Source organism: Ipomoea triloba, chromosome 7 (assembly GCF_003576645.1).
Source record: "Ipomoea triloba cultivar NCNSP0323 chromosome 7, ASM357664v1".
Lineage (NCBI taxonomy): Eukaryota > Viridiplantae > Streptophyta > Magnoliopsida > Solanales > Convolvulaceae > Ipomoea > Ipomoea triloba.
In genome coordinates, this window is record NC_044922.1 from 3,213,668 (window position 1) to 3,240,670 (window position 27,003).

A 27,003-nucleotide genomic window follows, 5' to 3' on the forward strand; every position below is an offset into this window, starting at 1 on the left:
TTGTAATTTGCTTTTTAATAACTTAAGTTTCTTAATTTTGTCAAATTATATCCTAAACTCAATGAAGTCCTCTCTTAGATCAATGCATGAACAGATAAATTAAGTCAATTTAATTTCAAAATCAACACCAAATTATACACTTTTACACAAAATGAGTTCAATCTAAACCGGGTGACTAGGGATGTCAATCGGGGTTCGGTTTCATGCTAGTCCAGTCGGGTTGTCGGGCTACTCAGTTATTTTAATTTATTATTTTATTTTCGGGTTTGGTTTGGCCCTAACCCTAAATTTCGAGTTGTCGGATTAATAGGGCGAACCAAATCATCTGAACTAAAATTAGAAAGTGAAAGTGAGTACCCATATTTAGAGCTATAAAAACATGTCCAATTTGTCAAATTGAGTCCATTTGGCATTTGTTTAAGTATGTTGGGTTTTATTTTCTCCGATTCGATCCAATTCGTCCCGTTTAACCCCTAAGGCCGAAGGAGTACCCGTGTTGTACATGTTAGTCTCATTGTCTATGTAACCCGCAGGCACACTCGTATAACTTGCCAGCCCTAGTTATACCTCCATTGTAAGAGACTTTAGTTTATTGCAATATTTTTTTAAGAGACTTTAATTTATTGCAAGTAATGTTAGTCAACCAAATTTTGCAAGGATGTATGCACTCTAGTAGTTACATTTATACTCACACACGTGTCCGTTAGTTAACAAAATTTCAAGGGTGATAAATAGAACGAGAAGAATTATATTATTGTAATATAGGTCCTTTCTTATTATAGACTAATTTTTCAACAAGAACATCAATAATTGGATACTAAAGAAACAATTCACTCCAAAATAATTGTTCAATAAGTGAGATAACTCATCAAATTTAAATATCACTTAACAAGAGTTAATGTCACCGAAACTGTTAAAAACTGTTGTCTATGTGCGTGACTTTCAATAACACCGGCTTCAACAACACTCAATAGACAACGGTTAAAAACCGTTGTCTTTGCGCGAGACTTACAACAACACCGGCTTCAACAACATAAATTTTACTTCTTGTGTGTATCACATATTATGTTAGGAACCAAAAAAAGTCGATCATGAAATCTTGTCAACACCCTCATGATCGAACTCATTGCATATAATATAATTTTCCTAATGCAGTTTACTTTTCCTATGAGATTTGTGAGTTATTGTAAAGATATGATACTTATCTAGTGTACACTCTTAGATAATGATTGCGAATTTTTACTATCATGAAAAATAAATAAAAATAAAAAGAAACAAGGCAAAGAGGTAATGAGTGCATGAGGTGCCAGAAATAGATATAGGTTAGGGCGGCAATGAATTATACTTTAGTTAGAGAATATAATAGCTTTAAATTTATATATTGCCACCATCCATCTTGTAGTAGGGGAATATTAATGAAGTTAAGGGTGCGAGTCCTGCGCATGCGATGGGAAAAGGTTGTCGTCTGCAATGGGGCGGTGTAAAGTGCAAACTCCACTTTCTCCCATCATCCACAACCTCCACCCCATTCCAATCAATTCCTAATTTTTTTTTTTTGAGAGAGTCAATTCCTATTTTTAGGTAACGGAAAAACTTGTAAAGTATAAACACTATTTTTTTTTGAACTCCGTATAAACACTATTTGATTGTGTGACATTCAAATAGCGTTGACAAGAAATGACATTATGATCATTCGGGCACAAAAATAATATTTCACCGACTCAATTGATCACTCTATTCGTTCTGGTCAAGACGCATTAATTTTAATTTGTATTATAATAGATGATTTTCTGTTCATGATATTTAGGGAGTGTTTGGTTCGCAAAATATAGCATTATCTAGTTATTAGTATGACACTAGAATAGGAAAATGATATTGAACACCCATAGAGTAAAACGCATGCCACATACATGTCATGATTTTATTAATAAAAGAGCAGAAATAATAAAAGTTTAGGGCCATTTTTTTCCTAGATGAATCAAAACATGCAATTTAATAAGGAAAGCCCAACTTACATCCTATAGATAGCACAACTCTTCACAATATACAATAACACACAAGACACCATGTTACATTGTCCTTACTAACAAGTTTGTCAGAATTAAACATTTACCACTAGTTAAAAGCAACACTTCGAGAATCGAGATCAAGCCCTTATCAGTAGGCCACTAATAACGAAGGCCCAACTTACATAATAGACAGCGCCGCACTTTAAATCCATAACGGGCAGTCAGACTTGACTCTTTAATCCTCGGTCTGACTAATAATAAAGGCCCAGAGACTTGACTCTTCAACCCTCAGTAGACAAAGGTCATCACAAGCAAATATTTTCATGCGACCTCGCTATTCTCTTGACCAACAAGCTCCCACTTCTGAGACAATAATCCATACTCGCCGGAAACAACTGCCCCTGCGATTTCCCATAAGAGTTCCAGCACTGGCCGTTACGGAATCCCCGGTATCCCGGCGACGGTTCCAACTGAATACCGACCAGATGGACGTCGGTGCACGGGACGGCGTTACTGCAGGCGAGATGGAACGGCTGGGCGGCGAAGGTCCCGACGATCCGGTCGAACTTAACGCCCTGAATCGCCACGGCGCCGGTTTGGTTCTTGCACACATGCTTGTCGCAGTAGTATTGGTCGATCATTATGGGGACTTTGACGTCGGAGACTTGAATGTCGGAAAATGATACGTTCTTCACGGATCCGATGCCGCCTTGCCATGTCTTGATCCTTGCACCGTATAGAGTGTTTTCCATCACCACGCTTTCCACGAGGATGTTTGAGACACATGCCACGCTTTTGTCCTTCCCTAGTCCCCCTAAACTGATAACAATCCAACATAAGATGGAGTTTTTCAGTATTACTGGTTGGCTCTGTACAATCTCGAGCGCTCTGTGATTTTCTTAGAAAAGAAATGTCACTACTCTAACAAGTGAACGAAAGTGCCCATAATTAATTAAGAGACAGAGTCCTATGTATATATCTTTATAACTGAAATATTAAAAGTGTCATTTTTTCTAAGAAATATTAATTGTTTTGATCTATTACCTTATTCCATGACCAGGTCCGCAGTTGATATGATGGACATGAACGTTGGAGCAACCAGTTTGTATAGACACACAATCATCACCTGTCATTTACAAATAATGGCTAAGCATTTCAATGTTAAGTAAATCTTGATTAATAAATCAACTAACTAAAATAAATTATTTTCTCTCTCTTTAATTTTCGGAATTAACATCTCATTTTCCAATTTTAAAAAAAAAATCTCATTTTCTGAGTGGGACAGGACAAATTTCAGTTTCTTGACCGTTTACCGTTTCAGTGGTGAAACAACGTGCGACAATCGAAAGGACGTGACGTGGATATCCAACTGTAAAAAAAAGTTCACGTGCAAGCAACTAGCTAGGGTTTCTTTTACCCTCTTTGTATGGGTGTTTTTTTTTTGTTAAATAATTATAGCATACTAAATATATCATAATGCTAATGAAGAAATATCTTGAATAAACAAGTACGAAATAAATAGTGGGGTTAAGAGGTGGCCGGAAAGTGAAGTTCTCACCGGAGCCGATGGTGGAATGATGAATTTCAACGTCTTGAGTATTCTGCAAATGAATGCCGTCGGTGTTAGGACTATTTTCTGGCGCAGAAATTGTGATATTGTGGACGTTTACCCCTTTAGAGTTGTCGAACTTTAAGTGACATTGAGGACTATTTACAATTGAAATGCCGTGAATTGTCACGTTGTAGCTCTCATAAAATCTCAATGCCTGTTATAACATCAAACCATTTATTATTATTATTATTATTATTATTAAATAGGAAGTGGTGGTATATATAATTATAACTTACCGTAGGTTTCATATTTACATGAATAGCTTTGGATGCCATCTTCTCCTGCATGCACAGCAAACATGAACACCAATGGATGCAATTTAGTAACTGTTTAGCTGGAGTTAAGAATCATGTTCCACTAATTCGGTAAGTAAATATCACCACTTTTTTCTTATAATAATCAACATGTTTATATTTTGGCATTGTAAAATTTTATTTAAGGGATATATATAACTGAATCGAAAGATGTGTTCTCTGCCAACTAAAAATTGAAACTAATAGTGTGTCTGTAAATTTATATTTTACATATAATATTAGACCACTCGTCCACTTCTAATATTAATTTGAAAAATGTGTTTCATCCATCTCAACTAAAAGTTAAAACTGATAATAAGATTACACATTTATATTTAGTTAAAACTGATAATAAGATTACACGATTATATTTTAGCTACAAACCTGGGGATTATCAATTTGAGAGAATTTCCACCAATTGGGTCCTTGGCCATCAAAGGTGCCAGGTCCTTGGATGGTGAAGCTATGAACCAACTTGAAATTTATCCATTGAAATATACTTGATTTTGGCCATGACCCTACATTTGGAGGTGCCACTACATTCCCATCCACCTGTGCATACGTTCAAACTCCACTAACATTAATGTTTATAATATGATGCAACTCAAAGCATGCATATACTACTTTATCGTACCTTTTCTGAGTATATATATTTAATAATTAAGAATAAAAGAAAGTTAATAATAATAATAATTAACCTGAAAAACAAGGTCTGGCATGCATGGTCCTTGAAGGGTTATGGGGTTGATCAGAAAGCTAAACTGTGAAGGAATCTGCACAGTTGCCCCAGAGACCTTGCACGCAGCTCCCCATGCTGCTTCTAGTGCCTATCAAGATTTCTACAGATTTTAGTCAATTATTAAACAAATCAATCCTTCCTCAAAATAATAATATTGTTACTTGTACAAAAATTCGTATAAAAAATTCCAAGTGACAGAACTCAATTTCATATAAATATAATACTGACTCTGTTACAATATATTATGAGTCAATACAGTCCTTACTAACTCTTAAATTCATAACTTCCCATATAAGAGAGTCTTAAATCACAAAGTCAACATTGGCACTCGAACACCATTATTAATTGTAAAAAAAAATCATTTTTTCTAAAGAAAGAAAAACAGATTAAAATAAATGAAGAAAGCAAATTTGAAAAAAAAAAAAACCTTGGAAAGTTTAGGCAAGGCTTTAGGCACCAAGTTGCATGCATGGAAATTGAACATTATATTACCTTAGAATCATCGGAAACGCCGTCACCTTTGGCTCCAAAAGACAGGATATCGAAGACGTTGGACGGCGGCGGATAGCAATTACCGGGAGGAAGTTGTGTCGGAGCCGGCGCCGGCGCCGGAAAGTTCCTCCGATAATCACTCCTTCCTTTCTTCAGCTTGTGCGGCGTCGTTCTGGGTTTCTTGGCGTGACGGCTTTTCCTGGCCTCAACAGACATCATGGAGAATGCGGCACAAAAAATTAGCAGAACAACGAGGCTGCTTAACACAACAGAAGAGCTTTTGTCTCTCTTCATACTTCTTGTCTTTCGAGAATGACTAGATTTTTAGCAGAGAGCAGAGGAATTAAGCTGTTAAGGTGGTCATCATTACTTACCAGTGACAGTTTATATCAGACTCCATATTTGCTAACATGCCCTTGTCATTTCTTCAAATTTCTGAGACACCCTTGGATTAACATGATGCATTTTTTTTGGGCTACTGCCACCCTATTGTGTGCATGAGATAAATCTTGTTTCTGTCTAATAGCCAGCAAAATATATAAAATATGTAAATTATATTAGGAAGATCATGTGTGACGAGTTGGGTGAGATGGTCACAACTGACAATGGAGCAAGGTTGCAATCGCTAGGCGGCGTTCCTCGGACGCCCGAGAGGTGTCTAGGCACCTTTTTTTTTTCTTTATAGAAAAAGGTTTCAAAATTTTTTAAGACTTAATAATTATAAACTTTTAATACTTTAATAGTTAATGCTAAAATTTTAAATATTAACCTTAAAAACATCTAGAATTGTAAATTGTATAAAGATTTAAAGAATCAAAAAACAATTCCACAAAGTCACAACTCACAAAGTATGAATATTAGAGTAGTTAATTTCAAATTCCTTTTTTTTTTTAATATAGTTTTTGAGTTTGCAATCGATTTGAACGATTTAAAGTTATTTCGCTCAAAACGATGTAGTTTTGAGTGAAATAACCTATTAAAAAGATAGAACAATAGCTAATTGGTCGCCTAGTCCGCCGCAGCCGGCCTAGTCGGTGCCTAGCGCCTAGGCGCAATTTTTGCAACAATGCAAGGGAGACCTACAAACATAATTATTGGGCGGAGGCTCATGTAGCCAAGTCTAGCATCTTGTCATCGAAAAGTAGCGTTGACGACTGTTACGTAAATATAAGGAAATAAAGTTAATTGTGTCAACAATAATATAATGCATTTGTTTTTGCCAAGGTCGGCTAATCATTGATTGCTGATTGGCTGTCTGTCTGGTTTATGCGGACTCAAGGAGATGGATATATAATTAGGTTATATATCCACTAGTTGAAGATAGTGGAAGTTACACAAAAATCAATTTTAAAGAATTAAAGAAATGTTATGATTGACTAATAATAGAATGTTAATTAGTTTAAGGCTTATATGTTGTGAAACGTTATCCACTCATCATTATAGGAAAAATGTGTGGCATGCAATAAGCTAGCGAAGCAATTAGGCAAACGCAAGTGTTAAGAATAATCTCTCCTTCACTACCATGATGACCTAATTATATTTAACCCCCAAAAAAATTAATATTTTTCCCAATAGATCGAAAGCAAGCCTTTTAAAGGAGTTTGTCCAGTGTGAACCTCGCACTCCTTTAATTAATTCAAATGCTCTTCCCATCATGCATTCCAATACCGAACAAGTTTTACATCTCGATAAATATATATATGTCGCATATAATAATTTCATTCAATCCCAATCACGCTACTAACACACTACACTTACTATACCGATGATATTCAGATACAGACGGCTCAAGATTTTCATTAAACTTTAGTCATGAAAAATCTAATCATACCAAATCCAAGCAGATTTTCAAACCTGGTATTAAATTTTCAAAAATAATATAAACATTATGTTTTATATCATCGTAACAAGCAGCTATCATAGATTCAATTCGACCAATCTAGCTCACGGGTTAAGATTTATTAGACGCACACAAGTGTGACTCTTATCTGGTAAGTATATATTTGTCTAAGGCCTCATATTATTAATTATTTCTTGATGGGTTAAGCAAGTTCAAATTCAGAAGGCCCACCATTTGGTTAAACGATTTCTAAGGAAATTCAAAGCATTGTATAGATAGTTGCTCTAAACATGATTTGAAAGATTTGATTTCGAGCGATTTATCATTACCTTATCAATTAGGAAAATATGTAAAGTCCATTTTTTACTCATAATTTTTACTCTCTCACACAAAATCTTGATGTACACATTTATATTGAAACTCACATAAAAATTTAATTTATCGGTGTTCGCTACATTAAAGAGTAAGATTTGAGAATCCATGTATTAGAACTCTATTAATTATCATTTTATACCTCACAATTGAACTCCAACTGCCCAAAAATCCTTAATACAAATTTTGTTAGGATTACCTTAAATTAATAAACTTGTCAATAATTAGAGCAATTTCAACCAAATTGGTCCAGTTAATTTGCTAACCGCAAAGCTTTAAGTTTAATTCTTGTTTATTATCCTTCTTGATTTGAATCACTCAATTATGAATCATTTATATTGATTTACCTAATTGTGAACATTTACTAATTAATGTTATGAAACGAATTTCACTCAATAGCCAATTAGATTTGTACAATCTGCCAAGGACCTTGTAGTCCAGTGGCATCAAACCTTTTTCTTTACACGGGAGGTGATGGGTTCGAGCCTCAGTAGAGTCAGTACTGCACTGACTTTTGTGCTTCAATAAGGTTGAGAAAGTAGTTATGAACAGATACTGCATTGTAGTAGTATTCAAAAAAAAAAGAGATGTACAATCTAAATTAATTTATTTCTTTATAATCTATTACCGACTAAAAATCATAATACTAATTTCACACTATAATGACTAGACATTTTCATTAAAAACAAAAACAAAAAAACTTGTGAATAATAATACCAAAAATCGTAAATGATGATAAACATAACATGTCAACAACTCAAATTCCAGAGTCGTGTCGTGTACCCAAAGCAAGTAACAAAAATCCATAGACCCATAATGATAATCCTCCCACACCGTCCAATAGGACCAGTTTCCCATGGACCCTCTTCCTTTAATTTATTCTTTGTTGAACAAGTCAAGCCTGCTCTTAATCAAAATTTTCAACACATTCTTCTCTCATAAGTCATTAGTCATTACTACCAAAATTTTCAACACCTGAAACACTTAATTATATTTAGTATATATCATACTTAGCAAAAAGATAAAATAATTATTCGGGGCAGTAATTGAAGCAATGAAGACCTTTCAGATTACTGAAATTGTAACCAAATTGGACAATACTCCGTAATTTTTGAAACTTCGCCCAGGATTAAATTAAATAATTTTGTCCAAAAAAATTACATGATAATATAATTTATGTATATTACATGGGAATCTTCTTAATGCGATTTACTTTTTTTTATAGTCCTTTAATTTTCACCTGGAAACAAAAACTCAATATATTTTTTTTCATTTGTAAACAGCCCCAACATTCATTCATGTATTGAATTTGAATGAAAAAGCAATCATATAAACCCAGAACACGTTTAATTTAACCATTTGACATTTTGACTTATATTAATTAATTAATATTTTTTCTAAATATATATACTCTATATAATGTCTTATAAGTAATAGATAAATAAATAAATAACACTAAGATCTAATATACTTGAGCTTAGGCAGGAAGAAAAAAATGACAAAATTGAAAAGAATTTATTTTTGTAAAAGAGATAAAATATAATGTACAAGTTAATTAATATTCGATTTTATTAAATCAATACATTTTTTATTATAATTAAAACCTTACCATCATTGAATTTTAGATAATTATATATAATTATATTTTTATATTTAACTTCAATTTTAATAAGACGTGTTATCCTCATTGAATATAATATACAATGTTTTATACAATTTAAAGTAACTAATTAATAGATAAATAGATAATTATTAATACGTGAAACTATTTTCAAAAAAAAAAATTAATACGTGAAACTAAGATATTTTAAAAAATGTTGTATTCAAAAAAAAAAAGATATTTTAAAAAATGTCATTTTGAACCAAAATTTATCAATAGTTTAATTAATTAATTGATGCAAAACACAAATCAACTTCTACAGTAAAAGATAAACGTCAATAACAACTACTCCGTATAATATATAGACTTTAAACATATCTAACTACCACCGTAATCATGTCGCTAGTGATCAAAATGATAGAAAGATTTCATAACTATATATGTCTATGTATCTATGGCTAACAAACTTACTATGAATTTATGTCGCATTTAATTAATTAATTAATATATTATTAATAAATTTGACTAGCTAGCAATTAAAAAAACTCAGCATCATCACCCTGGGTCATTTAGATTTTGTTATTTCTCTTTTTTTTTTTAATTGATTACTTTTATTTATTTCCGAACAAAGAGATTGTGATATTTAAATCCACACGTTAATTAATAAGATCACGTACAACCATCGTTTAAAACTTTAAACCGAAAGAAGATTGTTATACAACTCCACATGCCAATCAATCTAACCACATATGTACAACCTTAGTTGAACGATGCCAACACGGTCGTCAAAATTTCTATAATCAAATTAAAGAGAAACTCAAGCAAATCCAAACCTTGAAGTCAAAACAAAGATGCCTTCACAAGATTTGTACCGTACAAATTACACAGATGAATTATTTTTTAAACAACGAAAAAAAACACAAAGCAATTATTAAAAACGTGACAAGATCACACCAATACAATCAATCATTCCACGGGGTGAAGAAAAGTTACCTAAGAGTGTATCAAAGACTCAATTATAAATTTATAAAATTTGTTATCATCTAATCTAAATAGCTATTTACTTCACAATGTATAAGTCCTAAGTAACATATCATAAATACCATTTTAAATTTAGGTGATATGCAATGTGCATAATTGGAAAAATCCGTTACTTAAATGCGTGCATGATTAAAGTTCGCATTGTAATTCAATTTTAGTCGGCAATGAAACACAAGGAAATTAACTAGCATAAGTTTAAATTAAGAAGGTAAATAAACAGTTGTAAAAGAATTGACAAATTTAAGACGTTGTAATTACAAAAATACGAAGTAATTGTTGGGGTTATTCTATAGATTTATTTAATTTTTTAATGAAATACGAACCTTCAAGCTCCTTCTACGCGGTTGGATGGGAAACGGTAGAATATACAAGAGAGCAACAAAATTCTAGGAAATATATTTTTTACAAAATACTATGCACTTTCCCTGAAGTTATTAATTAAAAAATATAACAATATAATCAGTCAACGAGACTGGAACAGCAAAGTCAAACCTTTTGGTGGGCCCTCAAACTCGTCTTCCTGCTCGAAAACCAGCAAAAAGTCGCTGTCCTTGCTGGCTTGCTGCCATAAACCCATACGTACAGAGATCTCTCTTCTACGAATCCTATATTATATATATATCGTCAATAAACGATGTTACGCAATCAATTATCGTCACTGTTTTTTTCTTTTTCTGATATTCCTAAACCTCTGATCTTGTCTGTTCCATTTGTCATCCATAGATTCCACCACGACACTCTGATACGATGAATCTAAAGATGGCGTCTTTATCGAAATGGGTATTCTTGTCCATCTTCTTCCTGTCCATAAACCGCTCCGTTTCCGACCCGAGAGCGTCGGAGTTGGCTCTGATATGCACAAACAGAACCGCGCCGCAATCTCAGCGCCAGTCATACGTTGTCAACTTCGTGGCCGCCCTGGACGCCCTGACGCCGCTCGTGGACTCGAAGAAATACGGGGAAACGGTGATCGGAGCTGGGAACGCGACGGTTTACGCGTTCGGGGAGTGCATGAGGGACTTATCCCAGACGGATTGTAATCTCTGCTTTGCCCAGATTAAGACCCAGATTTTGCGGTGCTTGCCGTTCCAGCGTCTGGTGCGCGGCGGCCGGCTGTTTTACGACGGGTGTTTCGTGAGGTACGATGATTATGTGTTTTTTAATGAAAGCTTGAGTCTTTCGGATAGGACGGTGTGTGGGTCGGAGGATTTTGGGGGGAATTCGAGGTTGTTGCGGCGGAATGCGGCGGCGTTGGTGGGAGAATTGGGGCGGAAAGCGGCGGCGAATGATGGGTTTTTCACGGCGGCTGTTGGGAATGGGAATTCGACGGTGTATGGGCTGGCGCAGTGCTGGGAGTTTGTGCGGGGAAAGTCGTGCGAGGAGTGCTTGGCCGCCGCGGTTTCCGAGATTGGTTCTTGTCTTCCTAAGGAAGAAGGGAGGGTGTTGAATGCTGGGTGTTATATGAGGTATTCGACAAAGAAATTCTATGATAATTCCACCATTCCTGCGACGAATCAAAGTGGTATGTTTCTTGAATTTCTGGGTTTTTCATATAATTAAGGAAAAGGTGTCTTGTGACCTTGAAAATGATTATTAAGCCCGCACGGACAGCTCACGGACAGCTCAGTTGGTCATTAGGGTGAAGTTTGAGAAGAAAGATCAATAATCCAGTTTAGCTAGTGACAATATGGAACCAACCTCTCACTTTGAGGGGGGCTCCTTGTGCTTTGGACTCTATGTTTAGCTGAGTTACCATTATGTGGGCCCCTGAGGTTGAAAATTCAACCTTTTGTGAAGAAAGACCAAGATAATTAACTAATTGGGAGTTGAACTTGAAACCATGTGATTACCGAGCAATTAGGTTGCCTCTATCTAGTATGGTTTGAATAGGTAATACTAAGTAGATTAGTATGTAGTTGACAACATTGGATGAGCTGTTATGCTGTGTACAGTATAAAGGAGGCTCATAACTTCATTAACTGATGTTGAAAGAAAAAAAAGGTTATGAATCTTGAATAGTTTAATGGGAAATGAATATGCACCAATCACATTATACATTTGTTTACAGGAAGATCCTCATCCAATCACTTGCCAGTGATTCTGGCGACGACGCTTGGTTTTGTTGCTTTCCTCCTTATCCTAGGATCTGTTGCTTTCATTGTTAGGAAGAGGATTGTGAAACAGAGGAAAGGTAGGTGCTTAGAGTCTGAACATTTGTTCCTTTTTTCGAAAGTTTGGTGTTGGTATAAATTTGGGTTTGAATGCGATTTTTTGCTCTGATTTTGTAGAAAGAAAGCAGCTTGGTGCTATGCTGGTAACGGTTAACAAATCGAAACTCAACTTTTCTTATGAAACGCTTGAGAGGGCAACAAATTACTTTGATGATTCGAATAAATTGGGACAGGGAGGATCTGGTTGTGTATACAAAGTATTCCTTCTTTCTCTTTTCTCGTAGTTGTTTAAAAGATCTGTGCACAAACACTTATGAGGGGTGTGTGTAATGTGTTATAGGGGGTTTTGCCGGATGGCCAAGCAGTGGCGATAAAGAGGCTTTTCTTCAACACGACACAGTGGGTGGATCATTTCTTCAACGAGGTTAACCTGATCAGCGGCATCCATCACAAGAACCTGGTGAAGCTGCTAGGCTGCAGCATTACAGGGCCCGAAAGTCTCCTCGTCTATGAATTTGTACCCAACCAAAGCCTTTATGACTACACCTCGGGTTAGTCTCTTATCCACGTTGTTAGTTAGTCGTGTCTTATGAGTATTATTAACTCGGGCTGCTGCTTTATCGTTTGCGTTGCTGATGGTTTATGAATGGTTTTGAATCAGCCAGAAAGAACCTCCCACCTTTGAGTTGGGAGCAAAGGTACAAAATCATATTGGGCACGGCTGAGGGTTTGGCTTATCTCCACGAAGAAACCGAGCTATGTATCATTCACCGAGACATAAAACTAAGCAATGTGCTTCTAGACGAGGACTTCACACCAAAAATTGCCGATTTTGGTCTTGTGCGACTTTTCCCCGAGGATAAGAGCCATATTAGCACAGCCGTGGCTGGCACACTGTGAGTTCAGCTCATTTTCCCCTTATCGTTCTTTAGCAAGCTTTACATTAGACTATACATTCAATGCTGTGAACCTGGGACCCAAATTATCTGTTCTATATATGTCTCGTTTAACTCGTTGTACTAATGATCTGAGTTTGAACACCAGTGGTTACATGGCTCCCGAATATGTGGTTCAAGGGAAATTGACTGAGAAAGCTGATGTCTATAGTTTCGGGGTTCTAGTCATTGAAGTTGTCTCGGGAAAGAAGAATAGCTCGTTTTATCAGACTTCTGTTTCTCTCCTGCAACAGGTACTTCTTTTACTAAACTCTTACAGCATGTTTGGTTCACGGGATGAATATGGAATGGAATAGGTTAGGAATAGAATATGAATTATATTCTATTGTTTGGTTCATAGAAGGAATATACTACAAGAATGTTATTTCAGTGTTTTGTTGGTTTAAGGAATAGAAAATATATATAAAAATTGTGAATAGGCTATTCCTGAAATAGCCTTATACTAGGCCTGGAATACCTATTCTCCTTGCGAGGGAATAGCTCATTCCCGGAAACAATATTCCCGATAATAAAAAGCATTAGCAAACAACGGAATATGCCTATTCTTTTGAATGTCATTTCATTCTAAACTTACACAGCGAACCAAGCGTGCTGTTAGTGTCTGTATCTCGCGAATTGCACAACAGACTATGAAACGAAGTCATGTTTTCATTTTACAGCATTGGAACCTGTTTCGTGCTGGAAAACTGTATGAAGCAGTGGATGCTTCTCTGGAAGAAAGCACTCGAGAGGAAGCGACGAGGCAGCTTCAAATAGGCCTAGTTTGTGTGCAGGCCTCACCCGAGCTACGCCCCTCCATGTCTGCTGTTGTGAAGATGATCAGTGGCGAGCAAGACATTCCGGAGCCAACACAGCCACCTTTCCTCACATCCAACAGCGCCACAGGATCCAGCAGCTCGTACCCTAAGCGTGGCGTCGTTACACCTTACTCTCAGCCCGCTTCGTCCACCCAATCCTCGGTTAACACCATGACAGAAAGCTGGATTGAGCCCAGATGACGTTTCCTAGGCTTTTAGCGTCTTGTTCGTAGACGCACGCCTATGACATCATTCGATCTCAATCATGAGAGCTCCACTTTGACTAATGACTAGCTAGCATTTTCACCTTCCACTTCAGACTTAGTCAAGCAGCTATAGTTTACTCAGGTCAGCTCGACATCGACTCAATTTCGGCTTCCACTTGTGCTCCATGATCCATGAACACGTTTTAGATAGATAATCATAAGTTTGGGAATTGAAAATTGCAAGTTGCTGCTTGCACCCTCCCAATTGTGTAGGGGCTCTGTCTATATTATATTGTTGTTTAATATTCCAATATGCATAGTGGCTGCATGTTCGTAACACTTTTGAAAGCAATATCTGGCATATAATCTCAATTTCTATTCTATTTGAAGGAAAAACCCATGGGACTCTTCTTCCCAAATTCGAATGAATTGTTCAAACTCTTCTTCCCAATTTACAACTCAAGACTCTATAAAAATAAACCATTCCATTCCAAATTATTTTGTTAAAATATGTTAAAGACGATATTAAAAATAATAATCTACATTAATCGGGACAACATTCAACATTGTGTGAGACCGTCTCGTAAATCCTTATCAATAAAAAAAATGTAATGATCTTCTTAACCATCCAATCATACCAGCAAATTAAAATTGAAAAAGTCACGTTGACCCACTTACAAAGTGTCATCATAATATAAGCAATTTAAATTCAATATAAATAGCTCTCCAATCTCATCACACTCTCAATCAACACACATCTTATTCACTATTTGTACTTCTTCTTGGATGATAATCATTCCATCTTAATCAAGCATGAAGCAGCTATTGTTTACTCAAGTCAACTTGACTTTGACTCAATTTCGTCTTCCACTGCCTGCTCAATGAACACGTTCAAGATAATGATAAAATTGAAATTTTGGAAACCACTTGTAATGCAAGTAGTTGGTGCCATAATACATTAAGCAATATTGAATCATAGTGGATAACTGGATGGATGTATATAATAGCAGTATTAATCATGTTCGTGTCGAGTACAATCTTAAAGGATAACAAAAAACTTCTTTACAAATTTTAATGTAACGTAACTGCATTCTCAGATCTTTAACTCGAAATCTCTCGTTAAGTAGGAAAAAACTCACGTCACTTTATTCATACCCCAAAGATAAATTATATAATGTACTTATGTACTCTTGTGAAAAGAAATTAGGTTCACTTACCCAAATACATGCATGATTATATTAACTCACTCGAAATCTTTTATAAAGAGTCTTACACTTATACTATCGTATGCCATGGCCCATGGGGGCTTCCCCCTTCCCCTCTCTATTTTTTTTTTTAAATATATGTATTATATTAAAAATTTTAAAATATTATATATAATATTAAAAAAGTGTCCTTTCAAACGCCGTCCCATTTAAATTAATCTCACAAGCTAAGCTACATGCTTCTTCATCTTCACAACTTTCTCCTGTATGTGTATTTTTAAGTTAATTTTTACTCTTTTTTTTTTTTGTTTCATATTCTATTGTTTATTTTAAATATTTGTTTTGTTTGATTCTAAATGGACATCAAGGTGCATTTGTTTGGTTAATTTTGTGAATTTATGTTGCGATTATGTGGTGAATTTTACATTTTTAATGTAAAATGTACAAATTGTGTAGTATTCGTGTTTGAAAAAAAAAACAATTGTTATTAAGTCGAATTTTATTGGATATTCAGGAAAACTCTCTCAATACATATTGAGTTATTATATAAGAATAAAAGTGCTTAATTGGTTTTTTAAAAAAAAGTGCTTAATTTGCTACATATGGATATTAATTAAAATTAATTTTTCTAGTGTCAAAACTATATATTTTGTTCCCTAAAATGGATGGTGAAGTGGTGTAATATGATTTTCGTACTTAAAGGTTATGAATTCAATTATTGTCAATATCTTCTCGGTTGAGTCCATCGCATCAAGTTTTCTTAATGTGATTTACGTCTCATATATAATTTGTGGGCTATTATTTAAGAACGGAGTTTACCCAGGTAATTTGACTAGCACCCAAAACTCCCATATCAACAATATTTTAATTTTATTCTTAATTGTTTCACTTTTTAAAGTACATGGACTAAATTGAACAAAATTAATGTAAAATGATTAAATTGAACAAAACACTATAGTACAAGGACCTCAATGGTACTTTGACCATCCTAAGTGTGAATCACTTTTCCAATATTTCTTAAATCATTATAATTAGATTACTGAAATATACATAAAAAATTATGCAAGTCTTCAAAGTTGTTGTATAACAGGTAATTTGACCAGCACCCAAAACTCCCATGTTTTCATCCTTCAAATAGAATAGAAATTAACTTGTTTTCCAAGAATTCAATATTACTATTCTTCTTCTTCTTCTCAAATTTGAATGAATTGTTCAAATTATTCCTCCCTATAATTACTCTAGACTCTAGCTAGAGTCAAGACTCAATAAAAATAAAACATTATATTCCAAATGATTTTGTTAAAATATGTTAAACACAATTTTAATTTGATAATAATACTCTTCATTACGTTAACATAGACAACTCACAACTTTGATATATTTTGTTAAAAAGTAAAAAATTAAAATTTATTAAAATTACAAATTATTATGAATTAAATATGAAATGATAATCATATTCACTAAATCAAAAACTTCAATTTATTTTCAACAAAGAAAGATCACAAAGCAAATAAATTAAAGAAATGAAATATTATTTTACCTTCTTAGAGACATGAGGGAGAAGAAGAAATAAATAAATGAAATAAATAAAAGGAATATTGAGGAATACTAGGTTAGTCAAAATCATTCACGATTCATCCCACCCATAATCTCGTTGACTTTGACTTTAACTAAAATAAAACCAATGACTTTCGGTGTAGGACAGCAACAATACTCTTTAATTAATGCCACGATTCACACGCGCCGGTCTGAAACTCCGACCATTTTTAGCGGCGAATAATGTTTTCATTGGACGAATACTTGCATCCCACTCGACAATTTTTGACTTCTTTTGTATGCCATGAAGTCAAATCGGGCATTTCAGCTGGCAATATCGAAAGAAATTGACTCAATCTTAACTTTGATGGTTTCATTGTCTTACCTTTAATCTAGAATCTGTATGAGAGACAAATCGTGAGGTACTTCAGTGTGGTGGGACTAAAAGTTTGTTACATTGAGGTGTGTTAAAAAACCCCGAGATGAATTCCGAAAGTGTGTTTAGAAACTCGTAAAATGATTTTCAGAAATCATTTTTGGGGTTTTTAGTGTTTAGATGTACCTGAAAATTTTAGTCAACAGAAATCATTTTTTGTTGATTGGAGAAAATATGATTGTTTTGGAGGAAAATGATTTCGGCCAAAAATTTAGCGAAAGTCATTTTCCATGGATCAAAAAATGATTTCCTACCACAATTGTTTCCGACAACAATCACAACATTGATTTTCAACGGAAACCATAGATATGATTTCCATGGTAAATTAGAGGTTTTTTTAATAAATAAAATTATTTTTAATAATATTATAAATATTTTATATTATATTCTAAATAAAAAAATTAAAATGTTTTTTCTTTTAATTATACAATTTTACTCATCTTCCAAAAAATGAACCAAAAACACCAATACAGTTTTCCAGTATGCAACCAAACACGGAAAATAAAATTATTTTCTAGAAAATGTCTCATTTTCCAGAGAAGTCATTTTTTATAGTTTCTAAACACACCCTAATAGTCACAACTCATAATAACTCTAACTCTTAAATTGTGTTACTAGTAGGAATCAAATGAATATATGGCCTGTTTGGTAAATAATCAGTCTATCAGCCAATTTTGGCTTATTTGACCACTATTAGTTGTTTGGTTAATAAGCTTTTTGTAACTCCAAAATGCTACAATTCAAAAGGCTACTCAAACAGCCTTTTCAATTAGCTTTTTTAGAAAAGAAATTATACCAAACAACTATCAGCTAACAGCTAATTTATCAAACAACTTTCTACAATCAGCTAGTATTATCAATAAATCATACCTTCCAACCCAATCAGCCAACAGCCATTTACCAAACATGGCATATATCTTGTTGTTGTTGGTGCTACTGTCCGTAACTATCTCATTCATATTTTTACACTGCTAGACTATGCATCAAGATAGAATAACTCATTATAGAGTCTATCTTTTTGTAAAAAAATAAAAAAATGAGATAACTCTAAATTCATTTACTTTGTTCTGTAAGGGAGTTTCGAAACATTTATGTGTCTCATACCTTAACTTTCAATAAAAGATCATCGACTTTTACTTAAATCAAATCATTTGAATATCAATTCTCAATACCACACTCCACCCTTAAAATCCTATCATATTCACCAATTTGCACCCCCTCCCCTAAAAGATAGTGACACCATTCTAGATTTGTTGACATGTCAACATTACTTACATCCATTAAATTGGACAACAGAAATATATACATGTATATTAAATTCAACACAATCTTACGATACATAAGTTTTTTAAAGGTAAATTGAAACAATTAAAGGTTATTACAATTCTAAGATGGTATGCTGGAGAAGAAGAAGAAATAGTCAAAGACCAAGCAAAAAAACACACACACACATTTTAAATAATATTTACCTATTTTACCCTCATTAATTGTTTGCATGTATGTATTCAGTAAAAAGCATCATTTATAAAAAAAAAATAAAAAAAATATATATATATATATATATATATATATATATATATATATATTACTCCTTATATGATATAGTTAAATAACGTGTTTCGTCTTGACATGTCTTCTCACGTGTATGGGTCGATTACTTTTTAATAGGCTTGAATCAACACGTGCACTTCTGATACTAAATTAAATAATGTGATATGTCTCAACTGAAAAACTAAATTAATAGTTAGATAACACATTTGTATTTATATATTATATATATGTTCAATAGATATGAGGGGCATGCATTTTATTTATTTATTTATTACATATAACATTTGTCGCGTTGTACTTGTCACTATGACTATAATTTAATTGAATTCAATTGAGTCATGTCCTTAAAATTTGACTTTTACTCAAAAAAATTTAAAGAGTCAATATTGGTCTTCACTGAGATTCAATCTCATGACCTCTCATACAGAAGAGTCACTGCATGTCATCTGAGCACAAGAGGTGTTTCACTATATTTAAATATTGAATTCAATCAAAATTCTTGGGTTACACTTGTGTGAAACCGTCTCACGGATCCTTATTCGTGAGACGGGTCGGGTCGGGTCGAAGTACCATGCAAATGTCACACTTATATGTGTAAATGTTATACTTATATGCTCAAATATAATACTAATTAGAAATACAATTTTTGTTACTTATAAGAGAAAAAGTGTTACATTTTTCATAATAAGTAATATTGACAATTTTTCGTTACTTATAAGGGAAAATATAATACTTTTGAGGAAAAAATGTAATACTTTTAAATCGAAATGTAAAAGTATTATATTTTCCCATAAAAATATTACATTTACCTTTATAAGTAACATTCCTAATTAGTATTACATTTGAACATATAAGTATGACATTTGTGCGTATAAGTATTACATTTACCTCATGACTCGACCCGACCCGACTCACGGTGAGACGGTCTCTTTTTGCCAAATCTTAAAAAAGCTTCTATTGTTTTCTCAAGCTCTAGTTGACGCAAGGGCAAAATGGTCATTAGACAACAGTCTAAAAAAAGGAGCAGCACAGCACACAACGTAAGAATATAAACAAGGAAGTTTCTGCAAAATCTACCGCGTGTTTCAAAGTACGCTTCAATTCTCTGATAATATATACATAAACTACTTAAACTACTCCTTTTTCTTCTTCTTCAATCCGCCATTTTTTCTATCCTCATCTCCTTACCTGCTTTTTCAGTTTCTCTCTCTCTCTCTCTCTCTCTAGCTGTGGAGCTGCTAAGATCGAGCAAGAAACCTTCATCTCAAATCGAATTCCCCCAACAGCCCAAGCAGAGAAGGAGGTAAATTTGCTTTTATTCCTGTTAAGAAAAACATTTTTTCTGTTAATCACTAAGGATTTGTTACTATTAAGGATTGAATGCTGTGAAATGATGGTTTTTATTTTGTTTTATTATTGTTGTTGTTTATTCATTTTGGGTTTTCTGTAGCTGGTGAACAGCTCATAGGTTATTATCTTGTCGGGTTTTTAAAGCATTAATTACTAAAAAGGAAAAAAGAGTAATGAAATGTACATGTGAGTAAGAATAATTAGAATTACGAGGAAACCCAGTCATATCCAAGGTGTGAATTGGATAAATCTCATCTTGTCATTTTAGTCGGTTAAGGATAAACCATGTTAGTTTGACCATAGCTGATCCGCTTAAACCAAAAGTCTAATTAGACTGCTAGAGCGAGGAGTCAATTACTAAGTCAATAACTTGATCAACTAGATTGGGTTAGCCATGTGAATAATAATATTTAGAATTACGAGAAAACCGCAGTTAGTATCCAAGGTGTGAACTGGATAAATCTCATCTTGTCATTTTAGTCGGTAGAAGATAAACCAGGTTCGATTGCACATAGCTGATATGCTCAAACTAAAAAGTCTAATTAGACTCCTCCAGCAAGGAGTAAATTACTAAGTCAATAACCTAATCAACTGGGTTGGGTTAGCCATGTGAATAAGAATATCTGATTTTGGGGTGATAGGATGCCCAGGCTGCAAAATTGTAGATGATGAAGGTGGGGTCTAATACTTAGTTTAGTCTTTGAAACTTAATGGGGGTTGGTGTAGAAATGTCAATTATTTAGGCCTGTGCCGTCCACTTCTTTTAGATGTGTGTATATTTAACAACTCTCACCAAGCTGGTTGATATGCCTTAAATGGAAGTATGAGTGTGTCTTGCATTTATGATTTGTTTCCTTTAGGAAACCGTAGTAATCTTCATGTGGTCTTGTATAACTGTGAAATCAAGGCTAAGTATTTTTGCGAATCTTTGTAACACCGGGGAATAAAGGAAGTGTGAAACCAAGACTAGTCTGCAACAATATGGTAATTAGTTGTGTGCTTGACCCGCTTTTTAGAATTTTTGACGACCTTGTTTGAGAACTCGATTGTCAATGCTCCATGGTTTAATTACATGTCTTGCTGTAACTTTCAGAGGAGATCTTATTAAGTTCATGTTGTGAACTTGTGGTGCATCTCGAGTCTTGACTTTTTGTGCCTAAAGACAAGAAGAAATAATATATATAAGTGTATGATAAGGCTGATTTAAAAGTTTGAAAGTGATGTAAGGCATATCATGAACCTTTTGTGATTTAATTGCTTGTCTATGATAGTGATTGTGTCTCAATTTTATCCCAAAAATCATGCTGATTACCAGGCTCATCCAGTATTTAATTTGAGCGTTTTCTGTATCCCTTACAATTTCGTTTATGTTGATCAGGCTTGAAATCGAAATAAGAGCTTGGAGATAGGCCTCGAGTTTTCCAAGCATGGCGAAAGCAGTCTCTTCTCTTCCACTGTCAATCATTCCCTTGATTCTTAGCCTAATTCTGCTATTCCCGGATCTATCTTACGCTGCCCCGAGAGCTCAGCAAGTCAAACTCATTTGCGAAACAAAATTGGAGCATAACACGACAGCTTTTGTGCCAAACTTTGTTGGTGTCATGGAAAACATAAGTGACAAAATGAGAACTACGGGGTGGGGAACTTCTGTACTTGGCTCGGGCCCGGATAGGAACTTTGGACTAGCGCAATGCTATGGAGATCTTTCTCTACTTGACTGCGTGTTGTGCTATGCTGAAGCTCGTACAGTACTCCCCCAGTGCTTTCCTTTTAATGGCGGGAGAATTTATCTCGATGGCTGTTTTATGCGAGCTGAGAATTACACCTTCTTTGAAGAGTATTTAGGGCCCGGAGATACACATGTCTGTGGAAACAGCACCAGAAAGGATGCCTCGTTCCAGCGGACAGCTAGGAGAGCTGTGATGCAGGCGGTTTCGACTGCGCTGAACAATAATGGCTCTGCGAGATCCCAATTATCAGTTCCCGGGAGACAAAACGAGACGGCTTATGTCCTAGCGGATTGCTGGAAGACTCTGAACGCTAGCGCTTGCAGGGCGTGTTTGCAGAACGCTTCTGCGTCCATGTTGGGATGCTTGCCTTGGTCCGAGGGTCGTGCCTTGTATACAGGATGCTTCATGAGGTACTCCGACACCAACTTTCTTAATCCTATTCCGAGTAACGACAGCTCATCGAGAGGTAAGATTACCGTGTGCTGATCCAGTACCAGTCCAAACATTTTTCATTTCTAAGGCATTTGTTTTCTTCGAAACTTTAGTGCTCTCCAAACTGGTCTGATCAACGTCTCTCCAACGATTTCTTTGCAGTAAGTGTAGCAGTCATCGTAGTCGCTGCTGTTAGTTCGGCGATTGTGTTGATAGTGGGAGTAGTCATTGCTCTTTATTTCTTGAAGCAGAGAAGAATAGAGAAGAAGAGGAAAGGTAAGAAACCAAAGAATATAAGTTTCCTTGTTCCTTACTGTCTATGACTGTTAAGTGTCCCACATTGAAAAATAAAAGAGAAATATATGAGTTAGACTAACTAATTGATTGGATTCAGGTTTTTTTCAAGTGGTTTGACACATGTGCATTATCTTTTAGTGTGGTTTGGACCATATGCATTATAGCACAATTGAGAGACATTGGCCTAATATTAGATTTTACTCCATAACATGTTATAATATGGTATCAGAGCTTGTTCGGTCCACTTTGTGTTCACTTGTCATTTCATCAAGTATAGTCCTTTGAGATTAAATATGAAGTGCTAGCTTATTGTTCTCGAACTGCCCAGGTCCAAATGATGCCGAGAAATTAGTGAAAATCCTTCATGACAGCAGCTTGAACTTCAAGTATTCCACACTCGAGAAGGCAACTGGATGTTTCGACGAAGCCAACAAGCTTGGCCAAGGTGGATTCGGTACAGTGTACAAGGTTCGGTCTGCACTCTCAATCGGAAGCAATTTCACCCTTGCGTTATACATCTGACAAACCCCGAACTTATGATCTGATAACCGTGCAGGGAGTTTTGCCCGATGGAAGAGAGATCGCTGTTAAAAGACTCTTCTTCAACAACAAACATAGAGCAGCAGATTTCTACAACGAAGTCAACATTATTAGCAGCGTCGAGCACAAGAACCTGGTCAGGTTGCTCGGTTGCAGCTGTTCTGGTCCCGAAAGTCTTCTGGTATACGAATATATGCACAACCAGAGTCTCGATCAGTTCATTTTCGGTGAGTTTTACTATATTTTGCATCAACGTTAATCTGGCTAGTGTGACAAACTCGTATATTGATGGCGTGACATGAATATTTATCAAAATTACAGATGCCAACAAAGGCAAAGCATTAAACTGGGAGAAGAGGTTTGAAATAATTATCGGGACTGCAGAAGGCCTGGTCTACCTCCACGAGAACTCGAGGAATCGAATTATCCACCGAGACATAAAAGCTAGCAACATCCTATTGGACTCGAGGCTTCGTGCTAAAATTGCTGATTTTGGGTTGGCGAGATCCTTCCAAGAAGACAAAAGCCATATAAGCACTGCAATTGCAGGAACTCTGTCAGTATAGTAATCACAATTAGCATTAAATTTCATTTAAACTAAACCATATATCGAAACGATGTTTGATTCTATTTTCTAATGTTGCAGGGGATATATGGCCCCGGAGTACCTTGCCCACGGGCAGTTAAGCGAAAAGGCAGACGTTTACAGCTTCGGTGTTGTTCTGCTCGAAATAGTCTCGGGGAGACAGAATAACAGGAGCAAGGCCACGGAATACACAGACAGCTTGGTGAATATAGTACGTTATTACAACTTACAAAGCCTTAAATCTTCGTTTTCAGCTCTAGTTTAATGCATAATCTATCTCGTTATGCCTCGTTTATACTTTATACTCTCTTCAATCAATAACAACGAGAATGGTACTACGAAACAGGCTTGGATGCACTTCCAACAAGGGACAGTGCACGAGCTGTTCGACCCGAACCTAATGCTACATAACTACCACAACATCAATGTCAAAAACGAGGTCCTGAGAGTGGTCCATATCGGGCTGTTGTGCACCCAAGAGGCGCCATCGCTGAGGCCATCCATGTCCAAGGCGTTACAGATGCTCGTGAAGAGGGAGGAGCTGCCAGCGCCCACGAATCCTCCCTTCGTGGACGAGAAAACCATGGAGCTAAACGACGGCTGGGATAACCAGTCATTCCCGCTCAGGGATAGCGAGTCTGCCTCTGTTGCCAGCGTTTCGCACAGCTCTTTCTACCCCAGATGAGACACGACGACGAGGAGCCTGAAATCGACACACTTAATTGCAGTATAATTGTAAGAACATCTTCATTTTGTTTCTACTTCACACGATTCTTGGAATATGTATTGTCAGATGTAGTTGTTTTATGGTTTTGTATAGAGACATCAGTGGAGATTATAGTGTCATTGAGAGAAAATAGAAACTTGATCTTGAGCAGTTCATCATTTACATACCCCAGATAATGTATGTATTGGTACTCCATGGAAGTTGCATCAAAGTATACATAAAAAGTAAAAACTATGTGCCAAAACAAAGAGAAAAGTACAATTATTGTGGCTAAGGATATGATGTCCGGCCAGCTGGTTCGGTTTCGGGTTAATATTAACATTTAACATGTTGTTGGCTTATTGGTTCAAGTTAATTGTTTTTTTGGTTGGGTTTAAATTCTTGGTCTAACTCTAAAATATTGAGTTGTTGGGCCTACCGGGCAGACCTAACTAAAATTGTTAACATGTTCAAATTAACATTTTAAACTTTCAATTTTAATAAGTCAATATATTTATGCTAATAAATATAAACTTATACATCATTCAATTAATCTAAACTTTCATTTTCAAATTCCAATTAAAAATAATTAATTAGGAAAACAACACTTTTGGTCTTTGAATTATTTCACGTTTGAAAATTTTGTCCCTGTTAATTGGTTTGAACAGACTCAATCCCTTAATTATTGATTATGTTTGCACACTTTTAGTCCATGTTATATAATTATCAAATTCTGTTAGCAAACTCTTTTTTATGAGGTTAACAGAATGTGTCAACTGCAGACACATAATTTTTGAATCTGGATTCACAATACAATATAAATCTTGGTCCATGGTATAAGTAGTATAACAATTGAAATTTTGTTCCATATAACAAATAATACACTTATGTGACTCTAGTTATTGGGCTAGCCCACTAAATTTTGGGCTAGTCCATTCAAAATTATCTGTTTCGGACTTATCGTATAGATTATTTTTATCGGACTAAAAATTTGTTGTCATAACCACAAAAATTTTAAGTTTGATCATCTCAGGTAATTGGCTTGGGGCTAAAATTGACATTCCTAATTTGTGGCATGTTGGTATTCATTCATTCTTAGTAATTGATTATGGACTTGACATGAAAGGTGTTGGCATTTAGCAATAATTTAACAGGTCACCTTCATGTAGTTTGGTGATGACAAACTATTTTCTTTTCAAGCAATATGTATAATAAGTTCATGTTAAACTAACTAACCAACCAACAATTCTTAGATGTACCAAAAAAGTATTATATTTCTTGCCCTTGTATAATTATAAGATGCAATCTCTTGAAATCTGCTAATTGTGTAATTTGAGCCATTTAGGGAGCGACAGCAGAAGACACAACAACCTGAAAATTATATGTTTTTACAATATTCCATAGCTGTGATTAAATTAAGATATCTTTGATTAAGTCAAAGATAAGATTAAGATAAATGGGAATGATGTTCCTTGTCTTCATGATTATCATACCCCATTATCCTCAAAGCTCCAACTTGATTATTGCACTAACTTCCCTTTCTGTCTGCAGATAAAATGTTCATTCTACCAAAAACGGCTAAGCTAATATTCATCATTTTGACCAAAAATAGTCACTCCTATGTTGTCCGCTTTTTATAGTCATTATTATTAAGTTTAAATCCCAAGCTTAACGGCCCGGCCCTCAATATTGTTGCCTTAGAAATGAATGAAGGAGATAAATTAAGGGGTGTGTCTGGATTAGACTAAGTAACTTAGGGAAAATAATGATATAATTACTCTAATCTTTAAAATAAAAATACTATTTGATGGAAAGTGATACGCACGCATTACAATTTAGATGTTCAAAGTGGAACGAAGTTGTAAGTATTTCAGAGGTGATTAGCAGTTTATACAGAAAGATTGGTGGTGCATGATTCACCACATCCACAAAGTTAATTATTGTGCAAATTATATGTCAAAGTTCCGCCAAAGGCCTTGTGGTCAAGCGGCATAGCTGTGACCCTCCCAAGTGAGAGGTCACAGATTCATATACTAATGTAAATTTAATTCTCTGATCAATTATTTACATTGTAATTTAAATCCTTAAGTTCTTGTTGGAGTGGGAAAAAAAAATTTTTAAAATAAAATCCCTTAAATCGACAAAAAAGTATAATTGAGACATGATTTTAACATGTTTAATAGCTTACCACTTATTTAGTGTTGACTAGATTATTGTGATGTGTGATTACTTGGCATCCAATGTAATGGTAACTTGACATAATTTATTAAAAAAATATTTTTTTAAAAAAAAATTAAAAAATAAAACTAAAAAATATTGTTGGATATAGATTGGAAGTCGTCCGACAACAAGGGGCACCCAGTCACCCTTCGTCAGGTTTGAGAAGAGGGGCAACATGGCCGCCTCTTTCCCATCGGATGAGGGGCGGCCTGGTCGTCATATATTTCAGATTAAATAATAAGGAAACAATCAACAATTTTTTTTAATTAAAGAAGGAATTAAGAAT

General features: G+C 34.9%; 3 protein-coding genes across 3 annotated transcripts; 2 read left to right on the top strand and 1 right to left on the bottom strand.

Moving 5' to 3' along the window:
* Positions 1–2,284: 2,284 nt before the first annotated feature.
* On the bottom strand, positions 2,285–5,439 carry LOC116026251 (polygalacturonase At1g48100). The gene is made up of 7 exons (XM_031267735.1): positions 5,146–5,439; positions 4,613–4,741; positions 4,299–4,466; positions 3,858–3,902; positions 3,568–3,775; positions 3,054–3,135; positions 2,285–2,828 (listed from the first exon to the last, which is right to left on the bottom strand). The coding sequence occupies exons 1-7, from the start codon at positions 5,437–5,439 to the stop codon at positions 2,315–2,317; spliced, it is 1,440 nt and encodes a 479-aa protein (XP_031123595.1). The 3' UTR covers positions 2,285–2,314.
* Positions 5,440–10,643: 5,204 nt separating this feature from the next.
* LOC116026171 (cysteine-rich receptor-like protein kinase 3) lies at positions 10,644–14,524 on the top strand. Its single transcript, XM_031267639.1, has 7 exons — positions 10,644–11,520; positions 12,067–12,189; positions 12,287–12,426; positions 12,510–12,720; positions 12,831–13,065; positions 13,214–13,358; positions 13,785–14,524. The coding sequence occupies exons 1-7, from the start codon at positions 10,746–10,748 to the stop codon at positions 14,121–14,123; spliced, it is 1,968 nt and encodes a 655-aa protein (XP_031123499.1). The 5' UTR covers positions 10,644–10,745; the 3' UTR covers positions 14,124–14,524.
* Positions 14,525–19,930: 5,406 nt separating this feature from the next.
* Positions 19,931–24,713, top strand: LOC116025743 (cysteine-rich receptor-like protein kinase 2). The gene is made up of 8 exons (XM_031267074.1): positions 19,931–20,159; positions 21,585–22,402; positions 22,531–22,644; positions 22,994–23,133; positions 23,222–23,432; positions 23,527–23,761; positions 23,852–24,002; positions 24,138–24,713. The coding sequence occupies exons 2-8, from the start codon at positions 21,634–21,636 to the stop codon at positions 24,474–24,476; spliced, it is 1,959 nt and encodes a 652-aa protein (XP_031122934.1). The 5' UTR covers positions 19,931–20,159; positions 21,585–21,633; the 3' UTR covers positions 24,477–24,713.
* The last annotated feature ends 2,290 nt before the right edge of the window (positions 24,714–27,003 follow it).

Excerpts from the sequence above, each read along its gene's own strand:
- LOC116026251 (XM_031267735.1), bottom strand. The coding sequence starts at position 5,439 with ATGAAGAGAGACAAAAGCTCTTCTGTTGTGTTAAGCAGCCTCGTTGTT. Across the intron at positions 4,742-5,145 it reads GCGTTTCCGATGATTCTAAG|GCACTAGAAGCAGCATGGGG; the intron begins GTAATATAATGT and ends AAATCTTGATAG. Across the intron at positions 4,467-4,612 it reads TGCCAGACCTTGTTTTTCAG|GTGGATGGGAATGTAGTGGC; the intron begins GTTAATTATTAT and ends ACGTATGCACAG.
- LOC116026171 (XM_031267639.1), top strand. The coding sequence starts at position 10,746 with ATGAATCTAAAGATGGCGTCTTTATCGAAATGGGTATTCTTGTCCATC. Across the intron at positions 12,427-12,509 it reads GATCTGGTTGTGTATACAAA|GGGGTTTTGCCGGATGGCCA; the intron begins GTATTCCTTCTT and ends AATGTGTTATAG. Across the intron at positions 13,066-13,213 it reads ACAGCCGTGGCTGGCACACT|TGGTTACATGGCTCCCGAAT; the intron begins GTGAGTTCAGCT and ends TTTGAACACCAG.
- LOC116025743 (XM_031267074.1), top strand. The coding sequence starts at position 21,634 with ATGGCGAAAGCAGTCTCTTCTCTTCCACTGTCAATCATTCCCTTGATT. Across the intron at positions 22,403-22,530 it reads TAACGACAGCTCATCGAGAG|TAAGTGTAGCAGTCATCGTA; the intron begins GTAAGATTACCG and ends ATTTCTTTGCAG. Across the intron at positions 24,003-24,137 it reads CAGACAGCTTGGTGAATATA|GCTTGGATGCACTTCCAACA; the intron begins GTACGTTATTAC and ends ACTACGAAACAG.